We start from the raw sequence: 19,878 nt of genomic DNA, 5'->3' as shown, positions 1-19,878 counted from the left end.
AAACTTTTATAGTAACTGTTAGTATATTACTTTACTGACTTTTTCGTAGTTGGAGCCGAATGACCCATTCTCACAAGTCTCACTGTTTATTTTGATTTGCTGGGCTGCATTTGTGGCTGCTTGCTTTTGGTTTACACCTCTGCAAGGTTGACCTTTTCACCATAAGGTTTAGGGTTGTTTGGTTATTTTTTTTTCTTTAGTTTGGATTTATTAAAGGTTTGCACTTTCTCTTTAATGGGATTCATAGCTCAAGCAAACTTGTGTGACCTTTTAAGTAACATACTGTAGTTCCCTGCATGTACCTCCCAAGGTGGAGAAGTAAATGGCATAATATCCTTAAATCTTAAAACCACTTTGCCATGCACCCATCACATGGTATTTGCCACCAAAAAGCCTACTTAGAATTCTCACGGGTCAACAACAGGGAAAGAGCAAAAGGACGTAAACCATCTGAGAAAACTGAGTGGGCAGAAGAGTTTTTTAAAATAGCAATTCTACCTCCGTACTTCCTCCTTCCACAGTCTATGACCTGCTCTCCAGTCAAGTCGCAGTAGCCTAAGTTAACCCTTCTATGCTGTTCCTGTGTGTCTGATGACCACTGGTCAAGTGTTTTAGACTCAAGAACTTTCAGCTGAGTCCCGGTGTTAAAATGAGAAACAAACAACCACCCACCTTGACATGATAATGTGGGGTGAGATCACAGATCAGTTTAAAAGACAAGTGGCATGGTCATTTATAACTCAGTTGAAATAACACTTCTTAGAAAACTAAAAACTGACAGCGTCTGCAAGCCCTATGAGGTCATGGTAAGCATCGTTGATTATCAATATAGAAGGGCAGTATAAAAATATACAGCATTTTCTACTCATCAGAATTCTGGAAAACCAAAAAAGTATCATGTTTACACAAACATATTAAGCAGCAAATAATTCAACATTGGTAATAATAAGAAATGTTACTTGAGCACTAAATCAGCAGAATATTCATAAAAATGTTTTTTTATATATACATTAAAAGTTGGAAAAAAAAGTGCAATTATACTTTTAAATATAAAAGGTGAAGGCATAGCAAGGCTTCATATCTAGACTGCAACTTCATCAAGCTCCATCAAATCTCAATTTGAAAGAAACTTGGAAGGCAGTCTTCGTTGCACAATCTAATTCACAAAAAATAATTAGCGGAAAAGGAAGCGGTACGGAGCTTGTCCAATTTCATTGTGTAATGAAAGATTGTACTGGTCTAGAAAGGACGCAGTCTCAATGGGATGCAGCCACTGTCTTTATTAATGGGTCATTGAATCATTGACTCCATCGTTCGCAAAAAAAAAAAAAAAAAAAAAAAAAAAAAAACTTATTCAGTAACACAGCTGTATGTTGCTCTGACATGGCAGCTTTTTCTGCTGTGGCTTTGTTTTGAACTATTTTTCCTAAAGCAAAAACAGTCAATATTGCGTCTAAAATCTCTTCTAAAGGTCACTTAATATTACTTCATGCTACTTGTTTATCGAACTGTTGTTTAAAATCAATGTCACATTTGCAATCGTTCTAAAATTATGGAAAATGATACTCTTAGCCCCTTTCATTTGTCCCTTCAAAAAAAATCAAGAAAACCTCACCTTGCTGTCCACAATGAGGTTTCGGATACAGCCAGTGAAGTGCTTGTGTTGAAGTTGCGGGTAAATATACGGCAGGTTCTCATTCACTCCTCCTAGCTGAAGCACCTGCGTCACATTCAGATGCCTGAAAGCACATCAGAAGGGGCAATGACCATTGCCATTAATGTGCTGTATGTTATGAAGAGGTCATTTTCCTCTAGAGATTAAAATTGAGACCTTTGTGTGACTATCAATATTCAAAGACTTTATTGAGTTCATAATTGGGATGAGGCTCATATGTAGAGTGAGAAAGAGGAAGGTAATGATCGTTTTCATTGACTGGTGCTCTGTGTCATGGTACCATGGTGGAGGAATGGCTTCTTTGGCACTATAACTTTTATGGTTCATCAGGGTGATATTTTTAACACTTTAAACAAACATAAGTTGGTGTGAAAAGAGAAATATAAAGGAAGAGAAGTGCTTTACTTGTCCATATTCGGTGTAATGCCAGAAACTTCACAGGAAGGTGTGGTCTTCAGTAGTTAGCCAGCTGCCCACTTCCCTCCATCTCCATGATAGTGGCTCCCGCACAGCGGTCAAGTGTAAAACGCACCTCCTGGGAACAAACGTGTGGAAGAAAGGAACCTTTATTAACACACAGATGTAGGAATTTGACTTCCATGAAAGTAAAAATTATGGAACGGCATATTAAACGTTCTGAGACTGAACTTTTTTTTATGTAGCACCAATGATGTAAATGTAAAATAAATAATAATTATTTGGAAACAGACCATTTATTTTCCCTTCAAATGTATTGAAGTTTTTACCACAACCTTCAAATAAATATGCTAATGTTATTTCTGTTTATTTAGATACATCAATGTTAGGTACATATTTCTAGCAAGTAGCTAATAAAACATCCGGTAACACTTTATTTTCGATAGTCCACTTAAGACATTCTACTGTAGTGTAACTGCCTAATATTTGCTAACACTTTATTTTGATGGTCCCCCAACATACTTTCTCGATGCCTTAAACTTTGCAATCAAAGTTTTAGTGAAATGGACTTTCAATCATACACATACATCATACACAGTTGTTTAGTGTATGATGTAAGTGTATGATTGACAGTCCATTGCACAAAAAATGGGAATCATTTTTCTAGGAAATGCATGACAAATGAAAACAATGTGTTCTAAAATTGGCTAAAAATATGGTCAGTGACCATTTTACACTGACTCAGACTTTCTGCAACTAGCATTGACTCATCCAGACTGTAAATGGGGGCAAAAATCTAGGCAATAGTCATTAGTGTTTCCAGTCTTCTAGAGATTGTTATTGAGAGTTTATTTTGCTTGTACAGACACTTAAATCACCAAATTGGTTCAAGAGCTTCTTCTCACCAAAATTTTTTAACTCTGGAAGAAGACAAACTTCACATTCTTTCTTCACTCTCTATGGAGGCTAAAGCCTCAGGCACGGTATTATTAACACATAGCATGTCAAGAAGCTAAAAAGCTCCAACTTGCAGTGTTCCCTTCACACCCAGCAGGATGCTCACATCCTGTTTGCATTGAACAATAAGGATTATAATTTAAATATATTTCAGACTGACCCTAAGGCAAATTCCACCCAGCAAGACTACAAGCTAGCACTACTACAGCGACTAGCAGCAACACCAAAGAGGCCTTTGGATCTGAAACAGTTCTGCCAACACTAAATACAATACAAATTAGCACACTAAACAATGTCTGGGATCAAGTAAACCCAGCTTACAGCTGCGACCACAGTTCATCTATCCCTCTCGGGCTGTGAAGATGGTTTCAGACCAGATAGTAAGACTTTGACGTCTTGTACAGATGTACTGAGGTGTATTATTGGAAGAAGCTGCCGAGGAGAGACGGGCCGCAGCTCGATTAAACACGGCAGTCAGTCACTTGCTAACGGTGAATGCTTACTTTGCTGTTGCTCCTCACGTCCAGTCTGTGCCACCGTCTGTCCGCTACATTCACGTTGCCGGGCAACTGCAGGACCAATGTACCCGAGCCGTGGTTAATTTTCAGGGTGGGGGTGCCGTCGATCAGTTCTGAGAGAGAGAGAGAGAGAGAGAGAGAGAGAGAGAGAGAGAGAGAGAGAGAGAGAGAGAGAGAGAGAGAGAGAGAGAGAGAGAGAGAGTTAGAGACATAGTTGGACTGTTAAAACCCAGATACAGAACTACAAAGGAGTGAGGGACCTTGAGAAACACACACACTGCCGAAAAAAACTGCCAAGCAAAAGTGTTTTTTTCTAATTTCAACTAGCAACAGGCTTTTGACTAACAAATGTATCACATAAACTCGCGCTTTGTTTCACATTACAGGGTCAAGTAAGCGCTGCAGAGCCTGGCCGCAATTACGATTATAATTATCCTCTGGCATAATAGGAAAAACATATTACGGAAAGTTCTTCTTTTTGTCTGAGTTAGTCGATTGGCAAATTAAAAATTAATGAAGCCAGGAGGACTCCCCTAAGCATCGTATATTCTGACAGAGTCTGAGCATGCAGGCAGAAATGCCTTCAACTAATTTCACATTTATCAGCAGGATCTTTGCTGTTAAATAAGCCCGCCGTGCCTATTTTGGCAGATATGTCTGTCTGTCTTTTGTCTCACCAACCCGCTTTCCCAGTGTCTTTCAATTGTCCCTCTATTTTCTTACTTGTCATCCACTCGAATTCTCCCTTTGATGCACTCTTTTCATTCCTGTAAATAACATGCACTACCTCTCAGCTCGGCTATGTTGCACTGTCTGGCGCTCACCATCTGCAGACCATGAAACTGAACTTTCGTTGGCCACAGTGTTTTCTTCATACTGTATGAGAGGACAATGTATAAGATGAACTGCAATTAAGCAACACTAGACGCGTCTCAAAACACATGTACCCACTTCATTAGCTTAAATCAAATGATTGACTCTCCAGACATATTGTCCGGGCTAATTCCCTCACACCGTCATTAAAACTGGCTGATTTATGTCATCCATCTGTGCTTATTCTCGCTGTCACTCTATTTCTCCTATTATTTCTTGCACAGAGTGTTTCAGCAAGTGAACGTCTTCCATCATCATCCCCTGCATGGTTTACCCCATTCAAACATGAGTGCTGAGGGACTTTGTCTCACTCTCGCGGTTGAGGGGGAGTTTGGTTAGCACATGCTGTGAGACAAATAGAGCAATAATGGAAATAATGGCTCAGAAGTACTGTTTAATGAAATTGCTCAGTTGCAGGTGTTAATTAAGTAGGTATTACTCTGGTCAGCTACTGATTTATATGGTGAACAAGACTTTTTGGTGTTATTAGTGCAGATAAAATGAGATAACCCCTCATCTTGTTTAACTTAACTTTCGTTAAAATGTAGCTTTCTCTCTCAAACTTTGTTATTGACGGAATGCCTAGCTGATATAAAAAATTGGATGACTAGTAATTTCCTACTACTAAATTCAGAAAAAACAGAGATTCTAATTATTGGACAAAAAACTTCCACACGTAATAACCTAGAGTACTGTCTAACACTTGATGGCTGCTCTGTTAAGTCTTCGTCGTCGGTTAGGAACCTGGGTGTGCTCTTTGATACCAATCTTTCATTTGAAAGTCATGTGTCTAGTATCTGTAAAACCGCTTTCTTCCATCTTAAAAATATATCTAAATTACGTCATATGCTCTCAATGAATAATGCAGAACAATTAGTTCATGCGTTTATGACCTCAAGGCTAGATTATTGTAATGCTCTACTGGGTGGCTGCCCTGCACGCTTAATAAACAAACTACAGCTAGTTCAAAACGCAGCAGCTCGAGTTCTTACTAGAACCAGGAAGTATGACCATATTAGCCCCGTTCTGTCAACACTGCATTGGCTGCCTATTAAACATCGAATAAATTTTAAAATATTGCTGATCACTTACAAAGCACTAAATGGTTTAGCTCCGCAGTACTTGAGCGGGCTCTTAACGCATTATAGTCCTTCACGTCTACTGCGATCTCAAAATTCCGGCCAGTTAATAATACCTAGAATATCAAAATCGACTGCTGGCGGTAGATCATTTTCCTACTTAGCACCAAAACTTTGGAACAGTCTTCCTACCATTGTCCGGGAAGCAGACACACTCTGTCAGTTCAAATCTAGACTAAAAACACATCTATTCGGCCTAGCATACACATAACACATTATAGACTTATATAATTAGGCTGCATAGTTTAGAACAGCCGGGACCGGGAACACTTCCCGTAAATCCTGATGTACTTGGTACATCATAAGAAGGATGGCGTCTACGCTAATATTAGTCTCTCTGTCTATCCCGAGGTTTACTGCTGTCCACCGGAACCAGGCCGTATCCAGATCTGATGAAGGACCAGCGCCAGGACACGACGACGCCGCTGACCTGAAGTGTCAACCAGTCTCTCCTCCTCTCCACTCCGACTTCAACCAACCGGAACTGGACAAATACTCTGATTCATTCTGAACTTCATACACTGTTCACTCATTGGGCAGAGGAGAACTGGCCCCCGACTGAGCCTGGGTTCTCCCAAGGTTTTTTTCTCCATTCTGTCACCTGGTGGAGTTTTGGTTCCTTGCCGCTGTTGCCTTAACTTCTGGCTTGCTTAGTTGGGGACATTTCATATTTAACAATATTATAGATCTGCCTTAAAGGTGGATGATGATGAAATTGTTTTTTTGTATTATTTTCATGTTATCACTGTGAAGCTGCTTTGATACAATCTGTATTGTAAAAAGCGCTATATAAATAAAGATGACTTGACTTGACTTGACTTATAATATTCCCACATTTAATTAATCAGTTCTTCACATTATTTTTCAAATCTACTTCTTATCTTTAAATGGTGTTAATGAATGCTTTATGAATGGAATACATTTATTGTGATAATCAAATTTACATGTTCACAATATTTACCTTGTCACCATTTAATTGTAAGCGTTTGAATTCAAAAAGGTACACAAACAGGAAATAACAAATGAACAAGGACATACAACACATGCTTGCGACTCTAAATGCATGACAGTGAGTTTGTTTGCGCTTGAGTTAATTCATCTCAATTGTAACAAATATCAGTCATGTTGTGCACTTTGTGTGTACAATAAAAGCATATGGAAAGTGCTTCAACACTCCCTGTTAGCTCGCCATAATATTTTAAATATTTCCAATTCGAAATTATAAACCCCAAAAAAGTCCCTATATTAACTCATGATTCACACGGCTGAATTAATGGGCGAATGTGGGCGGCAGTGGCTCAGTGGTTCATGTAGGTTGTTTACAAAGCGGAAGGTTGGTGGTTCAATCCCCGGTTCCACCTGACCAAGTGTTGAGGTGTCCATGAGCAAGAAACCTAACTCCAGCTGCTCCCGACGAGCTGGATGGCGCCTTGCATGGCTGACACCGCCGTCGGTGTATGAATGGGTGAATGTGAGGCAACATGTAAAGCGCTTTGGTGGCCATTGGGTCTGTGAAAGCGCTATATAAATGCAGTCCATTTACCATTTAAATAAACTTTATAAACTCTTCAGAGTTTCTGAAACTGTTTCTATCTTGGCGGTTTCCAATGGTCTCTTTTTCTCAGGTGTCTCCAGACTAGCTTCCGATGGTATCAGAGTGTTGAGCTGGAGATAACAGTGAACATGCTGGGTGCTGCTGTAATCTGGGCTGAGAAGCCCTTTTTAGAGGGAAGCCCCTGAGAACAGATAACTGCTCCCCTACACTGATTCTGTCACCAATCCTGTCCCAGACATGAAGCGCTGCCGACTGAGAGGAAGACCATGTCTTCTCGGGTTGACATGACATTTTAGGTAGAGTGCAGATGAAGTAGGATCGAGAAAGGAAGGGCAACAGCAGTGAAAATGAGAGATGGAAAAGGTACAAGTCTAGGGTTGGTATTGATTTGAAAAGGACTGAAACGAGGGGGAGTAATGAATGTGTCTCTGTAAGACAGACGAAAAGAGGAAGTGACTATTGAAAGTTTCTAAAGGCCATGACACACCAAACCATCATCAAAGAACTAGTGGTAATGACTATGTTGTTGGCTCTTGTCCCATGCGTCTGGGACAAAAAGTTGTGCTAGAACACACTGTAAAGACTATAAACAACGACCAACTAGCAGTTTTGCGCCTGCGTGAGAGGAAATGGCGATCATAAGAGCAGGGTGACGACAAGTCTATAGTCGAAAAATAGTCAAGAACTCAGGGCGCCTTAAAAACTGTCCAAACGAGGAGCTTAGACCATAAAGTCCAAACAGTAAAACACTTAAATAGCCTATTAGTATATATTCATCATTCAAAAGTAGAAATAAAACTAGGACTGCATACTTTTCTACCCCTAAGCGAAAAACAAAAAAGAATGTGAGTATATCAGTACCTTAACCATTTTGAATATGAATCATGTTGATCACTTTCTTCATTCCAGACAGCTGTGTCGAGTATTGGAATAATCATGTAACATGAGGTAAAATTACAACCAGCTTCTCGGTGTACCCCTCTTGACTTCATTGTTTGCTCGCTTTCATCACTTTCACTTTTCTTCTCTTGCAATGGTTTGCTATAAAGCAAAACAGCCAATCAGAGTTCTCTCTATCACGGACGGAGTGTGACTTGTAACCATAGTGTGGAACATGCAACAAAAACTGAGCTAACAGACACTCAAAAATGTCCCGGTGTTGGCTGATAACAGACCAACGGCTTGGTGTGTCACAGTCAGCCTTAATATACACATGAAAACCAGGAAGAGAGAGAGAGAGAGAGAGAGAGAGAGAGAGAGAGAGAGAGAGAGAGAGAGAGTAAGAGAGAAAACAGGGTGAGGGGACACATGGTTTGATCTGGACCACTGGCCAGCACTTTCAGTGTTACACATGTCAATGTCATATACAGGGAACACAATCTGTATATGTAATTAGGCTGCAACATGTTTTTGCTCTCAGAAACGATCCCTCTGCAGTCACAGGGGGTCGTCTGTGCTCTCTGCTCCTCATCCCTAATTCATACCGGTCTCCCTGCAACATCACTGCACATTAATCCCTCTGTCAGCAGGAGGGAAGATGAAGGGAGACCAACCTTCTCCCCTTGGATCCCCCTCAAATGCATTTCCACTTTAAGCATAAGAAATGGCTTCTCTTTGCGGGTCCTAAGGGACGAGCAGGAGGGCCGATGGCTTATGGACCCTGAAAACCCCACCCAGTGGCCCTCACATCTGTGGCTCAGGAAATGAGCTGAAATATTGTAAGTTGAAAGGGATATTTAAGAGCTGCTGTGGCATGATGAGTCTGAGAGGGTTCACGGTGAAGCAGGTTTCTGCAAATTGACCATAATGCACACATCACACTCTGGGTGTAACTGTATCTCTGTGCTCACTTTCATCTGCCAGACGCTCCCCGTGTGTGTGTGTGTGTGTGTGTGTGTGTGTGTGTGTGTGTGTGTGTGTGTGTGTGTGTGTGTGTGTGTGTGTGTGTGTAAAAGCTCACAAACACTTTCATAAACAATTCACAGTTCCTAAAATACTTTTACGGCATTTTCATTGACCGATAATAAAAATAGGCTAAAACAAAGGTTTTACTTATTACCTATCGATTCTTCCAGATATTGATAAATATTGATTATTTAACACACACACACACACACACACACACACACACACACACACACACACACACACACACACACACACACACACACACACACACACACACACACACACACACACACACACACACACACACACACACACACACACACACACACACACACACACACACACACACACACACAATTAAGGTTATAATGTTTTTGAAAGAACTATATATATACCATAAAATATACTATACTATATTTGTATTTATTTATTAGGGCTGCACAATTAATCACAATGAAACCGCACGTGATTTGGCAAAGCCTGCAATTATTTCATGCGCAGCTTGTCAGTGCAGAGCGGCTGATCGGTAGTAAATGCTGCTCCATCTGAACACCAGCGTGCGCTCTCGCACTGAGACGCTAAATATGCCGCACCGCAGAAGTGCGATAATGCATATCATTCCAGGAAATCCTTATCGGGCATCATCGCTGTAGCTGAATAAACAGAAGATTGAGATGCTTTGATTGATTAAACATGACTAATAAACACAACTGCCTTATTCTGGGTATGAAGCCACATTATCTTACAGAAGGATGCTCAAATGTCCTTTTGAAGGTTCATAAATGCTTCTCATGCTTGGAAAGATGTTTGACGCGTGTTGCGTTTTCAAATGCACATTATAAGTGACTCAAACTCACAGTGCTTTCAGATGGAGCAGCGTTTACAAAGCCGTACATTAATGACAAGCTGCGCATGAAAAAATAAGTACAGCATGTGCAATTTCATAATCGCAATAAGCCAAATCGGTTTAAGTGCGATTTCATGTAAATTGCGATTAATCGTGCAGCCCTAATATGTATATATATATATATATATATATATATATATATATATATAAATAATTTATTCCTGCGATGGCAAAGCTGAATTTTCAGAAGCCATTACTCAAGAAACATTTCTATTATAAATTCTGAAAAATTTTGTTCTTTCTTTCTCTTCTTTCTTTCTTTCTTTCTTTCTTTCTTTCTTTCTTTCTTTCTTTCTTTCTTTCTTTCTTTCTTTCTTTCTTTCTTTCTTTCTTTCTTTCTTTCTTTCTTTCTTTCTTTCTTTCTTAAAATAAACTTAATGAAACCAAAGTGAATATTTATATTTTATTCAAAAAGGTGGTCATGTAGCCCTCATTCAATAATAATATTGGAGTTTATATACTGTATATATATATACATACACATGTATATACACCCATATATACACATTTTAAGCTTCTCTATAGGAAACCGACATAAGAAACCGTTTTGGATAATGCATAATATTATGAATAAATTCTACAGGACATATTACCTTTACATCCTTGACAAAACCTATTCACAAAAGGCATCTATTCACAAAAGGCATGTTTCTCAATGTCCCTGAACATCATCTACAGCCAGAAGTATTTTCAGTCATGGATAAACTACCTCATGAGGCTTCTTATCATTCAATAAGTGTCCTTAATCAAATAAATTAGATTTGTCAGTCTAATTTGTCTATTGATTCGACATGCTCACCCCTCAAATCTTTGTCTAACCTTGAAAAGAGACTGTAACCACCAATAAGACCAATGTGACAAAGGCTTCAAGCACGTTTCAGTGCCCATTTCCACCTATGAAAATAAATTGAGGAGCAGGTCAGAGGTCGTCTAGAGAAAATGAATCTGGGTTGTAATGAGAAGTAATTCATGCTAGAGGTGAATAAAGACGGTTTCTCTTTAATACAGATGCCACGTGTGGATTTCATGCTTGGTGCTTGTTTTAACATTATAAATTATTATGAATTATAACTTATAATTCACTGATGAGTGAATCACCCATATGCGTGCCTTAAGATACATATGGGTTAAAAGGAAAACACATGTTTACTCACAAATGTATTTAGAATATCAGTATAAAAATAAATAAATGTCATGCCAATTTTAACTTAAAGCCAAAACTCTTACAGCTAAACTGCCGGCTGGAAATGTTTACTGACCAGCCGCAATGTTCAGCTCACCTCAAACCAATCAAAGCCAAACAAATACTAACTTATTGAACTTAGATGTGTTGCAAAGGTCATGAGTGGCTTTCCAGCCAACCAACAGATTCATAATCTATTCATAAACAACTCAGAAGTACTAATACTCACACAGACACACACGAATGATCTGCTGCACACAGGGATGTGTGTGGGAGGCCCCGGGTGTGTTTTGCACTATGCAACTGCATTGTAGTATCAGTGTCATGAGTGTCTTTAATAAGAAGAGCAGAGGCGTAAAACTGGCAGGCAGCAGGCCAATGATAAGGTTTAATAGGCCACAGTGAAGAACAGCAGTAAGTAATAAGGTCTGATAGAGTGAAGACGAGGAGGACTGGAGAGAGAGAGTAATGTACAGAGACTCACACTGTGGCTACACTTGTTCTGCTGTCCTCCGCACTGCCATTCATCATTATTCATCACCCGCTTTCTTTCTTTGTTCCACCTTCCCGTTCACACACCATTTTCGTCTCTCACCCAGACATGAACTTTTTTCTCGGCTTAAATCGTGTCTGAGCTGCGCCACTTACTGTTCCTCCTCAGCAGTTCCTTCGAATCTGAACATCTTTCATCTATTTAATCTGGCTCTCTTTCCTCGCTGTCTCTCTACTAGACTCTTTCTCTGTTTCCATTTCTCCTCTTTCTGATTGCTGCATGTCATCACTAGACCTATCCAACCTCTCTCTCTCTCTTGCACCCCTTTTCTAGTGCTGGTTCTGAAGCCAGTGCCCAAATTCAATCCAATCCGTACAATTCCAAAGCAGAAGATGTGAAGGAATAGCATCTGAGGTGCCCCTAAAAACATGCTAACTAGGAACCAAAATTTGTATTTCTCACAGATTTCTGCTCGTTCTAAATCAGATATAAAGTACCAAAGATTGCATTTATATGAATGCATTAGTGAGAGAGTGATTGCGTGTGAATTAATTCTACCTAATGGCAGCATCTCTCTACTTATGGTGAATCTGTGGGTTTTAGTTACTAAGAAAAATATGCTAGAACTTTTCAGTTTCTAAGCTTTATTATTGATAAATCACATAACAGTGTTGACAATACATTTCTGCACTACTGAATGTTTGAGTGCACACGATCTGCACGTGATGTGCAAGCTACTGTCTGAATGTGTGTGTGTGTTACAATGCAGCAGCGCATTAGTTTAGAACGGCGAGTAACTTACACGTAAAATAAACTGTTTAAAACGCATTCATCCAATCAATTTTGAGCACCAGATGGCATAATCAAATATATCTTGTGCAGCGCTCTCGAAGTATGCATTTATTTTGTCATTTTAACTGTTGGAACAGGAGTGTAAAAGTGAAATTCAAAGATTTCTTATCCTGTTGCGCCCTCTATAGGCCCACGATCAGTTAGTCGACGTCAAGCTTAAAACGCCACGGCAGAAGATTAAAGTCGACTAGTCTGTGCAACCCCCAATAGTAACATATGTTATCATTCGTCTTTCTAGTCAATGGGATCAGGAGTCCGTTATCACAGATATTCAGAGATCCCTCGCCAGCAAGCAAGCAGTTCCAACACAAGCACAGCACCATTTCATAAAAAAGAAAATAATTTGACTATCGCTCCCACCCTGATACTGACCTGAAACTGAAGCTCAGACAGATCTCTACCACTTCACCACTCTTTGTTGCTGGAGCCACCTTGAAACCCTGTCCACAGTCGCACACTTCACTTAATCTTCATCTTTCACTCCCTGTCACTCTCTCATTCTCATCTCAGATACGCTGTCTGCCATGCATCCCTCTCTCGTTCTCTCCATATGTTCAGCATCTCACCCTGCACTGATTACACTCACACACTTGCCTTATCTGCTACTTATCCACATTAGCCAACACACCAGTGAACTGATCAAGAGCGGAATGCTCTCATATGAACGTATGCACGGCACGTAGGCAGATCTGTGAGTTCATTAAAGCTCTAAATGTGTATACCCCATTGTAATCATTCTCCCAGATGAATGACAAATAAGCCTTTACTGATATAATGAGTGCCTTCGTTAACCCCTAATGAGCTACTATACGGCAGCACACGCGGCAATGCGGCGGAATTTATGACACACATACGCAAACAAACAGAAATAATGTGCTATTTTTTATCTTAGGTTGTTAGATGATAGTAGATCTCCCCTGAGTAAGAAAATGTTACAGCAATAAAACTTTTTTTATTAGAAACACTAAATCCTGCTGGAGAGACGCGAAGGAGTCTCTTCATCTCTTTCTGTCTAAAATAAACATATTACCACCCTTTTTTCATTCTCCTCTCTCTATGTGTAGCCCTACTGGGAGATGAGTGAAGACGTGCCAGAGGTTCAGCTTGTGATATGAAAGACTGATGTAGACACTGAAGCAAAGTTCTGCCTTAATGCCGCTGCACATTTGCAATACCCACATCCCTCGCCTCTCGACCTGCGGCTCGGCTGCGGTGACGGTGTGTGTAGGTTACCTATGGCCATGAAGTCCTCTGGCTCCCACGGCTGAAGCTGAGAGAGGGGTCCACTGTAGAGCAGCAAGCCATCTGCCACCTCTGTGATGAACTCCAGCGAGAGGTGGCTCTCGAAGCATGGCCTTATTGGGGGAAACCAAGCATAGCCGTTTCCATGGAAACTGTGTTTTGTCTGCTGGCACTCGGGTCCCTCAAACTGAGCCGGGCACTGGCATCTATGGTATGAAAACAAGAAATCAAAAGCTCTTTTAAATGATAATGATGAGTTTAATGAGTTTCTGGTTTTGTACACTTGCTACTGGACTGATCTGGACTAAACAGATAAAATGTACAAACACAAAAAGGTTTGTAGTCATCATACATGGTGATCTTACAGAGCCCTAAATTGGATGAACTCTCCTATTAAGTCTAGACGAAAGACCCATGTTGACAGTTATACAAACTCATCTTCCTAACATAGGTTTCAACCCTGTATTTGTGCTGCATTGGTCAGGAATCACAACCAATAGTCATGATTTTTCTCAGAGCTTTGAATCCCACTCCCACCTCATCTTGCTGAATGATGCAACCTGTCAAATACAGCCTTTAGGAGCCAGACAGTGAGGGATGCTTCACTGACCACTGCCTGCATCCCTTCAGTCAAACTTCAAAGACCATCCCTTATTATCCTACATTTAATTCTTATCCTTTCCCTTATACGTTCTCTTAAACTATTTAAAAATGTATTCAATGAACACATGACAATGGAAGTTTATTTCAGCCATGGAATATAAAATAAAAAAGATGGTCATTGCAACCTTATATCTCACAATTTTCATAATTTTCCTCACAATTCTGAGCTTGTAACTTGTAAAGTAAAAAATAAACTCATAATTCTGAGAAGAAAAGTCTAAATTGTGAGATAAAAAGTCACAATTACTTTTAATTTGTATTATTTTCATTCCGTGGCGAAAAACAAAAGTGATATGTAAACTTAGTATTCAGAGAAAAAAGTTCAGATTTGCGACATTTAAATAGGCAATTATGATTTTTATTTTATTTTGCAACTCGAAAACCAAAGTCTGAATTGTGAGATATGAACTCGTAATTCTGAGAAATGAAGTTAGAACTCTGAGGTATATTTGTGGTTGTTTTCTTTGGCAGAAACAAAAACTACACACATTATGTAACAAAATAATATTTGGCATGTTTACATCTACAATATAGCATTCTTCAAATCTTAATTAAAAGGCACATATTGTGCTTTTTTATTATTTTACCTTTCCTATAGTGTGTAATATACCTGTTTGTGCAATATGACTGTGACTAAAGCTCAATCGTTTAATTTTGCATGAGCAATGCGAGCTCCAAAAAAATTATAAAATTAGCACGAGCCGTTCCTATCGCGACGCAGATGATAAAATGTGCAACCCATTTGAATTCTATTGAGAATGTAGTAAAACGCTTCAGAGAAAGTCAAACATGATCTAAAAAAGCCACTAAAAAGGGGGAAAACATCATCCTGCACCAACATAAATTAGAGTGCTTTTTCTATTGTATTTATTGTGGTAAATTTTGTCTAGTAGCATAATTTATAATAGATAATCTTTATTAAAGGGGTGTTATAATGCCCTTTTCACAAGATGTAAAATACTGCCCTGATGTCTCCAGTGTGTGTATGTGAAGTTTTAGCTCAAAATACCCCACGGATATTTTTATATAGCATGTTAAAGTTGTCACCTTTTGTTTTTGTGTCTGTCCCTTTAAATGCAAAAGAGCTGCTGCTCCCGGCACAGAGGGCGGAGCTAAAACAGCAGCTTCGATTACCTCACACGTGTTCAAACCAGAGTCAGACAAAGATGGAGAGACTCAAGAAGTGACAACATGTAGACAACATTTATGAATAGTGAGTTGATGAATTTATGTAGCTTATGTGTAGTTTTCTTCTAGTCATTGATTAGCATATTCTGTCTTGATAATCTATAAATCGTGTTCCGGGGGGCGGGGTTTATGTAAATTTTAGGGTTCATGATGTTACTAACCCGGGAGGAATGTCATGTAATCCCTAACAGCCGTTTGTTGTAGTCCTTAAAAAATTATTTCTTTAAAAGAAAATATATCCCTTTGCTTTGAACTTTGAGAGATGTAACTTTGCAGATGTTGTTTATGCTCAAACAGCAACATAACACACTAATTAAAGTTAGAAAAGTGAAATTATAATCAACCACCCCTTTAAGGGAATAGATTTTTTCACTTAAGATTTATATTACAACTGGTGCATGTTGTAGCTATAGTTTCTAAATGAGTAGGTTCATATTTATCATAACAAATGCTATAGATAAAAAAAAAGAGAGAAAAAAAAGTTAACATTGGCCTACGCATAGTAATGAGGCGGCATCAATAGTCTTACTAGTAATTAAATCTCTATTGTAACAATTGCTATAGTTAAACAATTACAAGATGTTACTTTTAAGCCCGAGCACAAGTTAGAAAGAGGACCTTCTTGAATTATCGATTAAAACTAGTTTCCCCATGTGTAAATTGTGTTCTGCTAATAATGACAGATATTAGGAAAAACCTGCTTTCAGATATTCCAAAAGATGACAGGAAATTAACATGTTCAGTATTAAAATATTTTAAGTAAAGATATCCCCATTGCACTTTGTAAACAAGTGATTGTTAACTATAGGATACTTTATTACAGTTATGGTATCAACAAATTTGCATGTTTGGACCCTTTTTGCAAAAAACAAACAAACAAATAAATAGATCTCACAAGGGAGCATACAGTATGTCCTGTTAAACAGTTCACACTCCAACCCCCCAATGTTCAAACCAAAACTACAGAGGGAGACAACCAATCCCCCCACAACCACCAAACAATGCCCCACCATCTTTGGTAAGTACCGCCACTTTAGTTATAACACTGCGCAGACATGTTTATATCCAAATAATAAACTTTTATCCCAGTATTTCTGTGAAAATTGAGTAACTGTAACAGAAAAAGTGATACTGTTTGAAAAGACAGTTCAAGACATGTTTGTTTCATACCTATACATGACATGATGTTACATTTCCATTACACGCTCTAAATGGTTGACAAATCACAACCTGCGTCACAACCAGAGTAGACTGGATGTTTTGGAAGGGGGGCTTTAAAGAGAAAGGAACTAAAAGAGAGCGTTTCAGGCAGAGTGTGAAAAGAGGTACTGCAGCAATGTATAGTATGTGAAAAATTATGAGTTTGGTTTTACTTTAAAGGGCACCTATTATGGAATTTTGAAATGTACCTTTCATGTAGTGTGTAACATAGATCTAAGTGAACAAAAACATCCTGCAAAGTTTGAAATATGAAAGTGCACCGTATATAAAGTTATTGTCTTTCAAAAGTAAGAGTCGACTCTGAGTCATTTTTATGAATCGTTAGAAGACCGAAGCTTTTTCTCTGACTAGATGACGTCAACTTGTCAAGTTATTTGAATACGATACGCCCACTTATTGCGCTCCAAGGCCAGGGACAACTAGAAAACATCAGGGCGACGAGACGCTGTGTTCTGAAGTGCGACTCAAAAGCCAACTTTTTTCATCTGCCCAAGGAGGAGCATTTGAAGACTAAGTGGCTACAATTCATATATACAACTATACCACAGAAGTATAGTCCGAGCCTTCTGCTTTGTTCGCGCCATTTTGAAGACGATTGCTTTACCAACTTAAATGCAATCAAACTTGGATTCGCGAGCCGGCTGATATTGAAGGAAGGTTCAGTTCAAGGTGTATTTGCATCAGCTTCCTCCTCCGTATCACAACCTGTAAGTGTTATTAATAATTGTTGCATTTATGTTTTATGTAGCATGCTTAATAATTATTTTGTTTGTTTGTTGTGTAAGCACCGTTTAGCTTCTAGGTCTTCAATGACAATTGTATTGAGATATGTGAAGTGTTTGTCGTTGTTTTCGGAGTTGTCTTAAAGAATAGAGTAATACCTCGTAGTAACGTAACTGCATTTTTTTTTTTTTTTGTGTGAAAACGTTATGTTTATGCATCGGGCTAACGCAAACAAAGACTGATTGTGCTTTTACAATATGAACTCTGGGCTATGCTCGCTAAAATGACATTAAATTCTTTATCTTATTTTTAGTTTTTTACTACAAACTACAAAGCAGTGGACTATAATCATCATTATAACACAATTTAATTGATAAAAGCATCATTGAACTCCATGTTAAACAATAAGTATTATCTATGTAAACACTGCTGGGTCATCTGACCAATCAACGCAGATTAGCGTCGCGCAGAGGAGGGGTTTGGAAAAATGAGTCGTTGAACGAATCATTTGGGAGTCGGTGAGCAAATCAGGTAAAAATAAATGCATATTATACGACAACAAAAGTGTTTTTTGTCATTGCATGCATGTAAAACTGTTGTTGGGGACTCCCAAAACAACATTAGGAACATTTTAAATGTCATAATAGGTGCCCTTTAAATCATGTAAATGTATTCTACCAGACTTCCAGGAAAAGCTTTTCTCATCATGGGAACTTCCCAAACATCATCCCCCACAAATCAGGAAAAAATGGAACCACAGTAGACCATACAATACCAGTCTGATGTTGTGCATCCTTTTGCCATCAAAAATTTCCATATAAAATATACACTTCATATGCATGCGTATTGGCATGACTCAAACAGATACACTTCATATGCATACGTATTGGCATGACTCAAACAGTAATCAACAGCTCTCTTGTTCTGCGTTCTGACGGATCAGCCCCACCTGTTGCGCACACTCTCGATTCAGCCCACAAACAGCATCATCTGCTCAGAAACATCAATGACAAATTGCTTTCTTGTGGTTTGCCACCCAAGCACTGCTGTGCCCTCAGATCCCCTGCTTCAGTTCCTCTTTGGCAAGTCTAATCATAGTTTTGGAAAAATGCATGGGTCTATCGCCATCCTTCCTTTGTACGTCTGTCTTCTGTCTCTTTTTGTCTTTTATTTCTTTCTCTCTCCGCTGTCTCACACATAGTTGCAGTTATAATTGCCCATTTGAAAAGAAAATGACAAGGGTTGACGGCCTCTGTGCACTTATTACTGACAAAAGAAAGACAGACAGTCAGGCAGGTCAATGAGCCCAATAAAGCAATCCAATGCATCACAAGGGCTCCAATTACACTGTGCCCTAATCAAAACTATTCCCATGTTTACTAAAACAACATAACAGAAGACAGGCTGAGGATATGTTTATAGCACTGACCGTCAAACTACACAAAGCCTGATGATCACTGCCATATCTAGTCTGGCAATTCCACCAATTGTCTGTTCACACCAAACATGCAACTTCTATGTGATGCAACAGCCAATCAGATAATATTTGATGTTTAATGTACAGATATGAGGATTTCAGTGCAATTATACTTCACAATGGATTATTTGTGTCTGTTTTCACCTGGTTTGAAATATCCACAATTTTAAATGTTAGGACACAATTTTTACATTAAATAAATGTTTATCATGTCCCACCTCGTTAGAACACAGTGTAAAGATTTTTTCTGAAGATAAAGACGCAGTGTTTGATCTGAGAGGAATTAAAGGTGCATTCCGTAGGTCATTAGCTAGCTATCATTGCTGTTCCTCATGTACTTTAGATACCTACCACAATGGTGTTCGACACAGTACTGTCATCTATCGACATGTATCAGCATGAATGTCTTTAAATAAAGCACAATGATACTAGTGGATTTTAGAAATCAGTTAACACATTTAATTAATTTACCTGTTCAACAAAAATAAAAGCAACTTGGGCATCACAACGCAGGATTGTCTATCCATGTCATCGAATCTTTCCACCTTGTGCATGCCGTACTGATGTTCACGCTAATGTTTGTGTCTTTCTGGCTTCAGACCTTTTTCTGCTTCATCTCAATCAATCAATCAATATTTTTTTATTTCTAAAGCACATTTAAAAACAACACAAGTTGACTAAAGTGCTTTACAGACCCGACTGTACAAAATATCTGCCTTACAGGTGTGAATTCTCCCAGTATCTTCTTTAGTAAAGGACAATAAGAAGTGTCTATAGATTCAATTTTCACCCTTCAAATCACCAAACAACACTACGCTACTAACACATCTACAGAGACGGCAGCCAATGAGGATGAAGATACCGTTTGATGTTTAGTGAAGCATTAC

General features: G+C 38.9%; 1 protein-coding gene across 1 annotated transcript in view; it reads right to left on the bottom strand.

Annotated features, from left to right (window-relative positions):
• The window catches only part of LOC306987797 (neural-cadherin), a 245,577-nt gene that overhangs the window by 22,852 nt on the left and 202,847 nt on the right, over positions 1-19,878 (bottom strand). The window contains 7 exon segments of the mRNA XM_079592371.1: positions 507-631; positions 1,616-1,739; positions 2,081-2,118; positions 2,120-2,152; positions 2,154-2,210; positions 3,553-3,680; positions 13,711-13,925. Coding sequence (XP_079448497.1) covers positions 507-631; positions 1,616-1,739; positions 2,081-2,118; positions 2,120-2,152; positions 2,154-2,210; positions 3,553-3,680; positions 13,711-13,925 — 720 coding nt within the window.

The sequence above is a fragment of the Phoxinus phoxinus genome (genome assembly GCF_949152265.1).
Source record: "Phoxinus phoxinus genome assembly, chromosome: 2".
NCBI classification, from domain to species: Eukaryota; Metazoa; Chordata; class Actinopteri; order Cypriniformes; family Leuciscidae; genus Phoxinus; species Phoxinus phoxinus.
Note: the sequence above shows the minus strand (reverse complement) of the source record. Positions and strands in the feature narration are given on the sequence as shown.